At 41.6% G+C, this 15,040-nt stretch overlaps 1 protein-coding gene across 1 annotated transcript in view; it reads left to right on the top strand.

Moving 5' to 3' along the window:
- The window catches only part of ZNF521 (zinc finger protein 521), a 229,005-nt gene that overhangs the window by 192,943 nt on the left and 21,022 nt on the right, over positions 1–15,040 (top strand). The window contains exons 7-8 of the mRNA XM_009886636.1: positions 5,267–5,398; positions 8,083–8,198. Of these exons, the coding sequence (XP_009884938.1) occupies positions 5,267–5,398; positions 8,083–8,198 (248 nt within the window). The remainder of the gene's footprint in view (positions 1–5,266; positions 5,399–8,082; positions 8,199–15,040) is intronic.

The following is a 15,040-nucleotide window of genomic DNA, read 5'->3' as shown; positions in this document are numbered from 1 at the left end:
AAACATTTAATATTTGTGTAAATATTAAACATTTATATGAATATTAAATGCATTTATTTAGAATTGATTTATGTTTACATTTCCCCACTATCTGAATAAAGATTACAAATGGAAAGTAATTTACTTATGCAGAAATTCTGCATGCATCAAACTCATTTGTCTACCAGCAGTAGGCAAACCATCCTCATCCATGTTGCAAGGTCTTAACCATGTCCAAACTCATATCCTAACCATGTAAGGTCAACAGTAAGCAGCAGTTCTGTGCTGTACAGTGGGTACTTTGTTCTTGCCTTCCTTATGGAGTTGTTGGATCCATAATGTGAAGGACGTGCTGACTTGTTTTACGATGTACCACATCAGGGAATGCAGTGCATGGTTTTCTGTTAGATTTGGAAAAGTGCAGGCTTTATATTAAAGGTTCATTTCTTTTTCATCGTTCAGCTAACTCATTTGCACTGTAATGTACTTTCCTATTCCTCCTCCTGCTAGTTGCTGCTTTTATACCTATTTTGCAAGCCATATTTTTAGTCTAATCCATACAGCAGTTGTCTAAAATTCCATAGCATTGCTTATTTCTTACCTATAACTCTTAATAAAAAATAGGGCTGTGCCAACCTATTATATCCTTAATAGAATATTCTAATGGTTATTAAATCAATTGACTCTGAATCTCACTTTAATAAATGAGTCAGACAGTATTTTCCAATTACTGTCAGCCGCCACCTTTCCAAAGAGCAGATTATTTTGATTGAATTTTTTAAAGCTGTTCAGCACTTTTTTTTTCTTTCTTTTTTTTTTTTTTTCCCTGAGTAAGAGCAAAGAGCAGTAGCTTTGTTCTGCAGGGAAGGAGAGCCTCTTGGACTGTGTCTGACACTCCATTCCATTTCAGATTTATCCCAAGGAGAAACTGAAAATGTGACATTTCACCCACCCTTTATTTATTAATGGTATCATACTTTGCACTTCCATAGCACCCTATCAAATTGTTAGCCAAACATGAAGAGCTAGACAGGGGCCAGCATTTAAACAGAGCCTTTTGCATCCTCTTTCCACATCTGGCACCTTTGCAAGAGCTGCCACACCCTGGCTCTTCCATGCCAATGGGAGATAAAATGCTGGCCATGCTTTTAAATTCTCTATGGAGAGCAGAGCAGGGACAAAGCCTTGTTCCCTCATCCTTCTGCAGTGCTGTGTGACCCAAGCAAGCAGGCAGTTGTGCACCCAGACATGTTATCTTAAAGTTTTTCAAAGGCAGATGGCAGTGATTCTGGGTCTTCTGTGTATGGTAGATAGTCCTAGACTGTTCTCCAGCTCCTCTGTCCCAGTTGCATTAAAAGTCTTAAGGGATACTAATTAGGGCAGCCTATTAAAGTAGAAATTAAAAATTAACACCTCTTCTTTAGAGATGGGTCGTCTGAGAAACACAGGCCATACTGTCATGCCCAAGGTGATAAGAGTAGGTTAGCGTTGGGGTTTGGAACGGAATCCAGCACTCCTGGCTCTTCTGCCAATACTGTAACCTTATCTGTCTCCCTTAAATTTAAATCATGCTGGTCTCACGTTCTTGAATTCAAGGACTGGAACCTTGCCCTTTGTTCCGAGGATGTAGCGCAGAGCAGGTGATATGCACAAAATGGGTGAAAAAGTGTGTGACAGGAGGGGTTGATAACTCCCTGAACAGTGGGACTTAAGAAAAAATTATTCTATTAGTTATACAAATGTAGTCATATTTTAAATGCACTCTTTACAACAAAGAGACTAAAAACATTTTATTTTTAAGAGAAAGCTTAGATTCTGCACAAATTGATGTCTCTTGCCTGGGGAAGTTTCCCATCTGCCCCAGGCGAGTGGGTGAAGGGATTTTTTCAAACCCTGTTTATAAGCCTTTAGGAAAATTGGATTTGCAACATACAGTAATCAAAGTGGTTTTGATGTTTGTGACCAGGAGATCACCTCAGATCTGAGTGATATGGGAAATACAATAGGGTCACATTTAACGGGGTTCAGTTCTTCTTGAACAAGTACAAATACTGTGTAACTACAATTAGTTTTGCTTCAGCATCAGGAGTGCGTGCCTTTCTGCCTACTTTTCCCTCGTTAGCTAAGGTAATGGAAAGAGAAAAAAGCCTTCTCTGTCTTCTGTATCTCCATATAAAAATATTTCTTTTTAGGAAGTCTTTCTCCCTTGGAATGTTTGAAGAACTCCCCGTTCAGTGTTCCCATGCTCAAGAATGATTAGCGTGGTTCATTTACACTTTGCCAACAGTAACTCTGTGATTTGAGAATCGGCATCGATTATCCTCACCTTCACATGTGGAAGATCCTGAGATGGAGCTCCCTTTGTCCTAATTGCTTTGACTGTGTGTATCAGCACAAACAGTTTGATGAAGAAACTTCACCCTACAGGCTTTCTAGCCCCTAATTACCCTTTGTGGGGACTTGCACCGTCTTCAGAACCATCTGTTTGGTAATGACCATGGCAAGGATCTGGATGTAGGAGAAATTATCTTATCACGTGTGCCAATCTGTACATTCCTCGTAATGGATTTGCAAGCTCAGGGAAGAAGAGGCGTTTATATATGGCTTGTTGAGCCTTCCTTCTCTTTTTCAGTATGCTGTTCCGCAGCTTTGCCCGCAGCTGTGGGTTGCTGCCTGTCAGAGAGCGCGGCATACAGCCTGCCTTGCAGGATGCAGCCGTCTCTCTTAGATGTATGGACTGGTGCGTGCCAGGTTCTTTTCCCTCATGTTTCCCTTGATGGTGCTTGCGTGGGCCATACTTGTCTTCTCAGCAGTAGCAAAAGCAGAACACACTGGAAGGGTTTGTCAGTGATGGTGGAAAACCCCAAATCCCAGGCAGCTCTTGAGAATCCGCTAAAAGTTTCCCTGCTAAGGGAATAGTTAGCATATATTTGATAAATGATTGCTAATTTATCTATGAAGAGTTACGAAAGGTGTCACCTACCTGATGAGAAGGTGTCACCTACCCCTAATCTGCCGTTGGGAGTCTGTTGCACAGAATACGTTCAGCCAGCAGCATCTGACTGCCGGTGTGACTGGATGGATAGGACACGTACGTCAGCAGCCTGTGCTCGGCTGCTTCCATGGCAGTAGTCCGTGGGCACAGGATGAGCGGGACCACTGGCCTTTTTCAGCTGACTCCCAGAGCAGGCCTGCCATTTCACACCCCTCTGGGTAGCTCTTTAGCGCCTGGAGCTGGGTGGGAGCATTGAACATTGCTTTAATGAAGGACTGGGCAGAGGACAAAGGGAAGTCTGTGGTTTGCTGTGTGAGCATGCGGCCGACGCTCGGCCATGTTTGCCTGTGCCTGTGGCACCGCTCTGAGGTGCTAAAACTGACAGGAGGACAGGAGAGTTAAAATAATGGCCATGTAGGAAATGGGGTCCTACATTCCTCTCATAGCCGCTACGTGAAAAATGGGGTTTTACCATGAAAGGCAATGGAGTCGCCATATATATGAAGATCATGACAGCTAGCTGTTCAGCGGAGACCGAGCTCCCCAGTTATGGACTGTTGTCAGAGCAGAAATTTTTACAGTCAGTGTGTTTTCACAGAATCACAGAATTTTTAGAGTTGGAAGGGACCTCTAGAGATCATCTAGTCCAACTCCCCTGCTAAAGCAGGTTTTTACCCATTTACTCCAAAGGAGACACCCTGCCCCAATTTTGTGTAAATCTTTTGGCTTTGTAGGATTTCCTCTGCCTCTTAGCTTCTCATTAGAAAGTGCTCTGACACCTCGTAGAAAACCTCACCAGGGTAGTTTCCAGTAGTCCCACCTGCAGCGTGGCCACCACCCCCTGGCTTGGCTTGTGCTGTCTGAAGCCCACAAACTCCCACCCTTTGCTAAAGATGTCATGACTCGTGCAAAGGCTCGGTTTAGCTTTTGGACTGATGAGAAGCGGAAGTGGAGGGTTGCCATTGAAATTCTTCCAATTCTGATTTAAGTTACTGAGGATCCTTTTGAGAGGGCGTGTGGCCCCGCTCAGCCACACCAGCGCGGTGGCATGTTGGTCTTTCCGTGAGTGGGCAAGATTGCTGGTGTGGGCAGTACAAAACGTTGTCTCTGCTCTCACAGTCCGCAGCAATTGCCGACAGCAAATGTCCATCATCACTATAATGCCCGCTATAATCACGGCGGGCAGTGGTCGGTCTGGCAGGAGGTAGGCAGCCGGGCATGTAGGTGTTGGGGGTGGGCAAGGCGCTCTCCTAAATCACTCCTTCTCGCCTCAGAAATGGTAGGGAGCTGAGCCAGTTGCCCAGTGTTTTATTCCCCCCTTGATTTTTAATAATCAGATACAGTATTTACCTGTGAGATCAATGCTACTCGTGTAGCACACCGGTGACATACAGAAGGACCTTTTCTAAGCGGCGCTGTGGGAATTGAGGCCTCTGCAGCAGGGCTGGAAGCCACTTCTTACCTAGCAACTGTTTCTAAGTAGGACAGCCGATGACTGCCCTCATGGCGGAGTGGATGAATCCTGCAGCACCCTCAGGAAGAGAACCTGGTGCCAGGCACCAGCCGGCCTTCGGAGGACAATGGGAGGAAGCGGAGGAACAGGCAGCGGGGAGCGGGAAGGGTTTTAAAGCCGCAGGACCTTGACGGGAAAGCTGCGTCAGGGGGCACACGGGGACTTTTCTGAGCTGTTAAAAAGAGGAGAAGAGCAAATAAAGTGGAAAAAAAATATCTAGGATTGTCAGAAAGGGAGCTGGGAAATCCTGCGGCTTACAAAAGGTTTCGTGTGTGCCCCTGGGACTGGAACCATGGAGGAGTGATGTGAGGGTATAAACTACCCTCCCCTCTCACGCTGGTTACGAGAAACGCCACGTCAGCCAGAGTGCCAAAAACACGCGCGTTCGCAGTTCTCACCCGTGGTAGATGGGATGATGTGTGATCAGTGCTAAATTCCTCACGCACTGTTTTGTAAATGTACTCAGCCGTGATCAGGTGGCTCTGCTAAGAGACCATGTTTCAGGTCCTATTCATAGTGTCCTACTGAAGTCTAACGCTCTGCCTTCCTGTTTGGTGATAAATATATGTGGAAAATCAATGCTTGTAATGCCCAGTTAAGCTTTGTACATTCTGAAACCCTCCAGGTAAGAGAACACTTCAGCAGCGATAGGTGTTGAGGGGCATCCAGTTTCCTGAACTTAGGAAAACAAAAGGTCTCTTCAGTTCATAGATTGTGTTGGACTTGCTCTTTGGTAGGGGCTGTGGTGAATTTTACTTTTCCTTTGATTTTTCCCACAGATGAAGGACTGAACCATGAATGCAAACTCTGCAATCAGACGTTCGACTCTCCTGCCAAACTTCAGTGCCACCTGATAGAGCACAGCTTTGAAGGCATGGGGGGCACCTTCAAATGTCCGGTGTGCTTTACAGGTAGGAGGCCATCACTGCTTGTCCCTTAGCTTACACTGGCAGAACTCCTCTTACAACTGTGTCATGTGCTCGCTTTAGGTCAGTTTTAGGAGGGGACATTACATTTGTGCTTGTTAGTAATATTGATTAGAAATCGTTTAGAAAGCTGAGCTCCTTCAAAGGTCAGGCATCCACCTGTAAGAACTGCATTTCAAGCTCTTCTGTTGGAAGTTTCTTAGAATTATGGAAGTGATACTCTGTTACCTTCCACAGTATCATGTTCATCACCTTCATGTTCCAAGCTTGCTGAGGTTAAAACTGCCCGTGAATTTGTGCTTTAAAGGTACAAATGTTTCATCTAAAACGATATAACTCGGAGCAGAACTTGGCCCCACAGGCAAGGGCTGCTAGGCATAGCCTGTACAGCAACATTCTCTGATAGGGTAAGAAAGCCTGCTTGCATGTGTTTGTTGGCGCGTGGTGAGAAGAAACACCCTTGTAATGTGCTTTAGAAAGCAAACCATGCCGTCTTGCCACAAGTCAAGTTCTGCTCTCCCCTGACACAAGTCCAAGTGTGGAATAATCCTCCCCAAGTCAGTGGTGTTATTCAGTAGTAAAACCCAAGTGAGAAAATAACTTGACCCAGTAGGGCTAAGCACTGCAGTGTTTGGGCCATAATGAGGAACAGAAAAATGCTGTTGTTGGAAATGAAAACACATTAAAAGGATGCCTACAGAGTTGTTGTGAGTTTCTTTAAGGACTTCTTAATAGAACATTTCATAAAATGATAACCTAAAACATAAGCGTTAATATGTAGCTTACATGCCCAATTTTGCTTTACAAGATGAAAATCAAAGATAATCACAAACATGACAAAACACACTTTGGGTATTCTCACATCAATGGCATGCTAATTCTGGAAGCCATTCAAGGTTTCTGTTCTCCATTAATGGGAATGAAGGATTTCATTGATAAGCAAATAGACCCTTTAATACCTTCATTTTACTTCTCTTTGTTTGGCAGCTCCCCTCCCAATAAAACCTAAGTGCGCACTACAGAGGAAAATTAAAGTTGAATTTTTCATCTCTCGGATACAGTGGCTGGTGATGATTATTACCTCACTGTGTTCAGGTTTCACACATTTCTGTGGGTTATTAAATTAAAAAAAATGCATAGTTCATCTTCACTGCACAGCTTGTCATAGTAATATCTTAAGCATGGATAGTACACCCGTAAAGAGTTCACCTGTTCGGTGTCTGTGTTCAATAATTCTTTCAGTTAGGCATTTTGGGTTGATTTTTTTTAGTTTTATTACTGACTCTACTAATTTTTTTCCCTTGTCTTTGTGTACACATTATGGGGTGATCTTTTTTTAGTGTAATGCCATGGGTGTTTCATTTCCAAGTTTTAGGGAGTTGTAAACACAATATAAAAACTTGCACGTGTAAGGAGTACCCACTGATGGTTCTCCTTGTGAGCAAGATCCCTGATAAAATTAATCCTTTAATGTTTGAGCCAGTAGCCTTGTAAATTGTGTTAAAGAGTATGGAGATAAGTCGATTCCAATCTGTGTGAAGCACTTTTTTCCTTTTTGCTGATGGGGTAAATAGACACCAAGCATTAATCATAAACAATGGTGTTTTATTAGCAATATGCCATTAAATTATTTCAGCATGTCTTGCTAGAATATTAACAAGAGGTAAAAATCACCAATATAAGTTTTATATGGAAAATGGAATCTGATCTTTTTTTTTTCAGGGTAATGAGAAATGTGATTAAAATGTATGACTCAGAAGAACAATATTCTGATGGTTTTTGTTGCCTTGCAATTAGAATAATTTTAATGATTAGGAGTGGAGTCAAAGTCAAATGCCAGCATCTTTAATAAATCCTTTCCCTGCCTATACAGATTAATATTGTAGATGCAAACTTTTTTAGGTCACAGTGCACCAGGCATCCATCAGAAGTCAGTGCTGCCAACCCAAACACTGCCTCTGGCATATACAATTTAATTATTAATAGTATGTCTCCTAGGTAAACTGTTACACAGTCTTAGGGCCTTGTTTTGTAGTCATTAAAATTGAACATGTTTATATTATTGAAACCCTTGCATGCACTGTGTAGGCAGAGTTGATCTTAAAGTATCCAAAGAGAATTTACCTGCAGTTCTGTTTCACATTTATAGACATTGCCCCAGTGTAGCTGTGGGATACAATTTTTAGCATTAACACATTTAAATACAGAGCTGTTTGTTAGCTTTAACTTTAGGCACACGGAGTAAACAGGACTTTGGCATCTATGCTTTTCAAACCTGTTGGTTGCTAGGAAATAAGTTTTGTGTGTGTTCAACCAGAGTGCAGTGAGCATGAAGAAATAATTCTGAAGGGAAAATGGCATTTTTAAATTCTTTAAATTTGAAATCTTCATTGGTAATCCTGTTAGGGTCTTTTTTTTCCTTTGTTTTTGTTTTTGTTTTTTAAACCAGGCATCTGTTTCAATTCATTCCTTTTAGAAGAAGGATAACACTTTGTAGATAAATAGTGTTTGTTGGTACCCATTATAACAACAGTGTAATGTGAAATCAGAGTGTGCCAGCCTAATTTTACCTCTTGGAATTGCTGAGTGTTAATGGGAAATTGTTTATAAAAAACCCTTCACTTGCAATATGAAATAATGAAAAGCTTGTTGTTTGTCTAATATTCCAGTGTTTGTCCAAGCAAACAAGTTGCAGCAGCATATTTTCTCAGCCCATGGACAAGAGGACAAGATCTATGACTGCACACAGTGTCCACAGAAGTTCTTCTTCCAAACAGAGCTGCAGGTACCACACTTGTTACCTGGGGGTTATAATAGCATTATGTGTTTGGTAGCTGAGTTCAAAGCTTTACTTACCACGACCTCCTCTGATACTTGCTCATCGTCAGGATGGGAATCAGGGAAGGACAAGAGAAATTGCAGGTGATTCCACCCAGGCTGCTTCCAAAAGGTGATGGCAGAAAGCCACCTGGTACGGACATGAATTTCAGTAGCCACCTTTGGATTCTTGTTCCGTAGGTTGTTGAAACTCAAGATATTCTTGAGGAGAGAGAAACGGCCATCCCGTTTTTCTGTTTGATATCCATAAAACATTTACTCAAGCAATGAAGTGGAAAATAAGTGTATTCTTTTGTCTCTAAATGTGAAAAGCTAAGCACTGAAATAGGAGTGTAAGGATGGGGGAAGGGGGGAAGTAGACAGAATTTATCTTGGTTTACCTGTTGGCCATTGCCCGTAAATACTAACTTGGTGGGGAAAAGAAAATAATAGGGTCAAATGAATAGTACATCATATTCTTGTCTGCTGTTGTCAGACTTGTAATGATACTGTTTACTAATGGTAAACAAAAGGACAGAGAGGAAGAAATAAATGTTGAACAAGGTCTGAAAACAATTTTGAATTAAGGTATTATTTACTATATATTAACATTCTGCACTGCTTGCCTTGCAATGAGAAGTGGTGGTGTGTTATTTCTGATGTGCTGTTACACTTTGAGACAGTAGCAGAAGATCGTTTTTATATTATTTTAGTTTATTATGAGGTATTAAGATAGGTTGACAAAGGAAAAATTTTCATGGTCTCTGATGGTCTCTAGGGACGGAACAAGGAGAAGTATTTGTACAGTAAGGCCTTTCCTACACTGTCAGCCATGTGATTCTTATTTGGAATGAAGAGATCTTTCAGCACTAAAGGTCTTCCAGTGGTTTTTTATAGCATGGGACCCCTTTAACTGAGATGTCCACAATTAATTTTGCTTTGGACCAGAGCAGGATTTCATCTCATCAACAGAGGCAGAAGGCTAGTGAAGTGTGTGCATGTGTATGCCCATTTAGTATTTCACTTAAAGTGGAAGTTTTACATGCTGAAAACCTGATATTAGTGTTTGGCATGATGATACGAAATATTTCTTTGGAGAAAAAAGAAATAGGAGCATTTAAACCATGAATGAATTAACTATGTGTGCGATTGGTATTTATAATGATTCCACTGCATTTTCTCTTTGCTAATTTCTTTCTGCATGAAAACAATAGGGAATAAAGTCTTTCTGATAACCTGCCCTACCTCTTTCTCAGTAGACCCCTATGTCATGGGAACTTCTGTAGTACCTGCAGTACCATACCTGTAACAAGGCAAGGTGCCTGTGCTTTATCTCTTTCCTGTTTTAGTAGAACCAAATCTGTTTCATTTACTGTCCATAGCAGGTATTGCATGCAAGGTCTGACCCACAGGACAAGGAAAAGAAAATCAAAAGTTGGACTTTTAGGGAAAAAGACATTCATGCATAGTGATGGACAGAAAGAGGCAAAATTGAGTTTTGAAGTCAGAAAATGGTCTGGGTTGTGTAGAAAGTTATTGGACTTGTGGGAAAAATAAAGGAGAAATTGAGTGGAATGAGGAAAGGTCAGAAACTAATTTTGTTGTATGTGTGGAATCATTTTCTTTGCTTTTTTTGGTCACCATACTTGCTGAGGTTTTTTTGCAAAGTGTTTCCAATAAGGTGAAACTGCTTTTTCAGGAAAAAACTATTTAAATATTTTTGGTTTACTGATTTTTACAAATTCTGTTGTTCATCACTGGTTAATCAAAATGAGGAAGCAGGGAGAAGTAGGAACATGAGCAGTTTCTAAAAAGAGAAAGGAAAGATTGTTAGGGAAGAAAGACCAAAAGGAGAAAAAAACCCTCAGCAAGCAAACACCAAACTCAGCAAGCAAGAAGGTGCAGGTATGCAAAGGACAATTATGAAAAGAAAGAAACGGGAGCAAGAGGATAGAAATCAGTTTTAACAGTAGAATTCAGACTGGATTTTAAAAAGGCAGAATAGCTAACTGGACTCTGAAGATGTAAAATATACAGAGGTCCAGGTGTAGCTGTGACTTGTACAGTCACTGCCTTACCAGTCTGTGTCCCCTAAAATACACTCTCGTTTTGAAATACATGGAGTCTCAAGCAGCTACCTTCACCTTTTTTATTGTAATAAAAGCACGTTTTTCCATTCAAAATTCATCAGTGCCCAAGACTGAGGGCAAGATTTTGCTCTCTTCATCTAAGCCTAGTTCATTAAAACTTGAACATAACTGAGGCACCTGGTTTTCTAGTGAAGGGCACAAAAGGATGTTGCTGCAGAGAGATAAATTATGCTCTACATTGGGTAGGTGACAATCAGTGTGTTGGGTCCATGCTGCAGGAGGCTTCTCATAGACCATGTCTCATTACCCTTAGAGGCAGCCTCTCTCTGCCTTATGTACAAAAATGAAAAGGTATTAATTTTCTTAATTCATTATGTTTATTATTGTAATTAACTTGGGTAGCCCCACCCCAGTTGAGAATGCATCATGTTTAAAAAAATGCAGTACCATCATGCCATTTGCATTTATTTGTTGGGATCACTGGCTTTCTGCTCTTCCCTCCAGTTGCCTACCCAGGCTGGTGAAAGGGCAGCAAAACACTTAGGCAGAGCAGTAGATACTGTCCTTTGGAGTCTGCTTTTGCTGAAAATACATTGATCTCGAGCCCACTCTCATTTAAAACCTGTTCTAGGAGGCGTCGCTTTGTTCAGGCTATCTACCAGCTGAAGCAGTGGAATCTTTGGCAGCTAGCCTCCAGGTTATGTTTCTCTATCCTTTCACATTATTGTGGTTTGTGTCGGGGCTTGCAACGTAACAGCGTATTTATTCCCTCTATCAGGATCGGTTCCTTGCTTTTAATTTAAACATGCGTCTAAAGTGCATCTCCCATGCATGAGAGATGCTAATCATCTCAGATTAGAAGCCACAGGCAGCACTCCATGGCTGTAGGGCAGAGTAAGAACATGAACAAGGTAGAGCAGAGCAGAACACAATGGCATAGAAGCCCTATCCACATAGTATAGTGTATAGTACAGCTGATAATTAAAGAGAATGAATTCAGGGATACAGAAAATAAATGCATTATAAGATGCTTAACTTGGTGTTTGGCCCAGTGCAATTCTTTGCTTAGCATTTTCTGACTCCTGTTCCAGGAAGAGTAGGCTATAGGAACATAAGAAGCCCCACATACTATGTTCGTCTCACCTTTGGGGAGTTACCATCCCCTCATTACCAATCTTCTCAATGCAAAAAAATTGGTAGGACTCTCTTTAGAGGTTTCCATGATTTCACTCCAGACCACTGTTAGGAATGCAAGACAATCCTGTTCTGGTGAGAATAGAGAGTAAATGATCAGTCCTGAAAATCAAACCTGCAATATATTACTCAACCTTTAGGTTGAAATAACGAGATTTTACAGGGATTTGCTCTTTAAGATCATCTCCATAGCTGGTCCTTCCACCTTTGATAATTCCTTTAAATAGCTTTGTGCTCCATAGCAGTTGAACCAGCTTTAAATTTGTGGAGATACTACCTCCGTGGAAAGGAAACAAATTGAAACCTTCTGTAACAGTTAGAAGTGTATGTTTTAAGAGTGTTCTGAGTTGTGAATTTTCATACTTAGATGTACAGAAGGCTATGTGGTGTATTTACGCTTCTGAAATGGAGCTGCAAAAGTATGTCCCTAAAAGTGTTTATTCTTGAGAATGGAAAGCTTTGAATAAGACATGATTAATACAATAAGGGCTTTTCAGAACTAGGCTTGTAACAATCTTTAAAATCAGAAATATATCCCATCTAGGTATCAGATAAAGAAGCTGCATGGTGGGTGTATTTATACGGTGCCTAGATGTGTCCCAAAAGTTGAAGCTCTTCTAACTGAACACCTGGCATATGACCACACAGTTCTCTGTACAGGGTGGTCTTCTCCATCTATCATCCATAATACTGAACTTTTAATTAATAAAGAAATAAGGAAACTTATTGGTAATTTAACTTAATACTGAATTTTCATTAAATTATGATAAAGTAATTTGTGCCTATTAAAACTGCCCTTTCTTGTCCTCATGCTATATCCAGTGCCTGTTTCTTTTGCCTAGTCTTTGGACTTAGGCTTAAATGTTTGAACAGGTGTTTGTGCTTCCCTTGTCCCTGATGAGGAGTAGCCATGCCCTTCCTATTTCCAGTCCTAGGGTTACTTCCATAGTCAACACAACATACGGTGGTGTTTGTGGGGAGGAATGAGACACTAGTGGAGTGTTACCCAGAGTAAATGGTTTCATTTTAGACTTGTTTTAGAAGTTGCTGGGTCAGAGAAGTACCAACGTCCAGTAGATTTGCTGAATAATTTTACAGGTTTTATCGGTGTTTTATCAGTGATGATAGTTAGTTCTGAAGATGATACTAACCAAAATTACATGACCTCTCAGGACCATTTTGCCCGGTACAAAAATTATATCTCTTTTTAGTCAATTAGAGCATTTACTTAACATTTTTTGACTAATAATTAGTTGCCCCTGGGGTATTTAAGTGTCCCCACTTTACAGACATAAAAACTAGGGCAAGAAATAATTGGATCAGTGGTTGCTTCCCATCCTGTCCAAAAGGGACCTGGCCTCAGTGATTCACGCCCTTGCTGCTTCCCGTCTGGACACCATCAGTGCAGAATACCTGGGCACGAAGCCATCAGCCTGTAGGACGTTCCAGCTAATACAAAGAGCTGCAGCCCTGTTCCTCAGTAGCAAATGAGACCAGGAGCATACTCAACCTGCTCTCTTGCTGTCTACACTGCCTTCCTACATGTTTGTCCAGTTGTGTTCTAAGACTCAATCCTTAATATTCTTAGTGGACTGGGTCCAGCACATCTCGTATATCACCTGAGATGCTCTTCCCATTTGGTAACAATGCGGCAGTTGATAGCCCTGCTTTGTGAGTGTTTTTATCAAAGAGCTGAAGCTTGTTTGCACAGGAGCTCCAACATCGCACAGGCTGGCTGTGAAACAGACTTGTACAGCAGATAAGTATTACCATGAACGTCCCAAACTTCTGCTTTTAAGAGTAGGGTGCACCTAGTGGAGCCAAAGGCTCCCTTCTCTCATATAAACATGTACCTGCATGTAGATTTCTAAACCTTCCCCAAAACCCCAATGCACAACAACAGAGCTCTTCCAAAATGAAATACACAGTTCCTTCCCCAGGGAAAGGATGAAAGAAAGAATGAAGCACTCATAGCAGATGTTACTCATGTCGCTTAAAACAGCAGGAGAACATTCTCAGCTCCCGGTGCAAGCAGCTGAAGCAGAGCGGGGCAGAGGCAGCATAGAAGAGTCTCCAAGAAGTTTTATGTAGCTTTATGTGTGTCCCTCTCTGGATGTCCATTTGTAACATTTTCATGTTCCAAAGTTAGCACTGTTGAAACTAATCTTCCAGTTTCTTCCTCATTTCTTTAAGGGTTAAACTTTCCAAAGATCTCTGCATTGTAAAATGTTCCCAAAGACCTCAACATTTTAAAATGGCCTTTAAAATACCCTTGACATGAAACGGAGCAGAACTAAGCAAACTCTAGGCCATTTCACGAACTAGAAGACTTGACTGAGACCTTCAGGGGTGACAGGAGCAGAGCTGGGATTCAAACACCATGTTCTCTGATTTGGGGGTCAGTTAGAGAAAACTGCTAATTAACCTGGGCTGGGGTTGTCTCCTTGTGTCAGAGGCCTTCTGGGGCCAGCTGGGAAAGAGATTGGTGTTGGAATAGCATCAGCCATGGCAGCAGTGGCCCCGCTACTTCCATATAGGATTGTTTTGCCAAGGCCCCCACAGTAGTTGAGTCTGTGTATCATGTAGGTCCCAACGGCGAGCCTTCCATGACAGCAGGGGAGACCATGAATAATTTATACTCTTTACACAAAAACAGGGACAAAAGTTCCAAACCTGCAGGTGAAGTTAGATTTTCAAGGATGTTTTCATCACAAAGAAAAGGCCTCAAAACATTTTTTTAAGTGAAATCGGAGATTAGTTCTGGCATTTCTAGGTCCCCAAACTCTTGGGGTGAGGAGTGGAACACAGATGCTGGCTTTCTAGGCCCCAAAGGCCAGGAGCCAGCAGGGAATAACTTTGTCAGCTCTTCTTAAAAAGAAGCCTACCTGAAATCCAATTAACAATCAAAGCTTTAGGCCAACATTTTCAAACTCAGTGGCCTATTTCTGAGAGGGTGCTGAGCACCTCCAGTTGCAGTTAAGGCCAGTGCAAGGTGCTGGTGCTGAGTACATCAGGAAATCAGGTCATAAATGCCTGAAGATAGAACCCTTGATAAAAGCAGAGGTGCTGAGCAGCCATAGCCTCGTTTAAGGTTTCAGCAAAACACTTTTGATGCATAAATACAGGCACCACATTCAGTAATGTTGGCCTTAGTCCTTAGCAGGCAATCAGCTTGCTTTTGTTAGAGCAAATGCCTAGGAGTCAGGAGAGCTGGATTCAGTTGTGAGGTCTGGTACTAACTTGCTCCACTTAAACATTCATCTTCTCCATCTCATGAGTGAGGGTGATGATAGTAATATGTGTGCCAGAGATGCTAGGATTGTAATTAGTGCTTATGTTTTGAGGGAACTAGATAGAGCTGCATGCATTGCAAGTATTATTAGTTAGAGTGGTTTTTTTCCTGAATCCTTACTGTGCTTTCAGATAGATGGGTATTGGTGTGCACGAGTATGTGCATTGAGTATTTTTCCATGTCTTCCAAGATTTAAAAAATTCAGGCTTGTGTTCCTGAGATTTGAGACTTCTT

This window comes from Charadrius vociferus, unplaced genomic scaffold (assembly GCF_000708025.1).
Source record: "Charadrius vociferus isolate BGI_N301 unplaced genomic scaffold, ASM70802v2 scaffold45, whole genome shotgun sequence".
NCBI classification, from domain to species: Eukaryota; Metazoa; Chordata; class Aves; order Charadriiformes; family Charadriidae; genus Charadrius; species Charadrius vociferus.
Note: the sequence above shows the minus strand (reverse complement) of the source record. Positions and strands in the feature narration are given on the sequence as shown.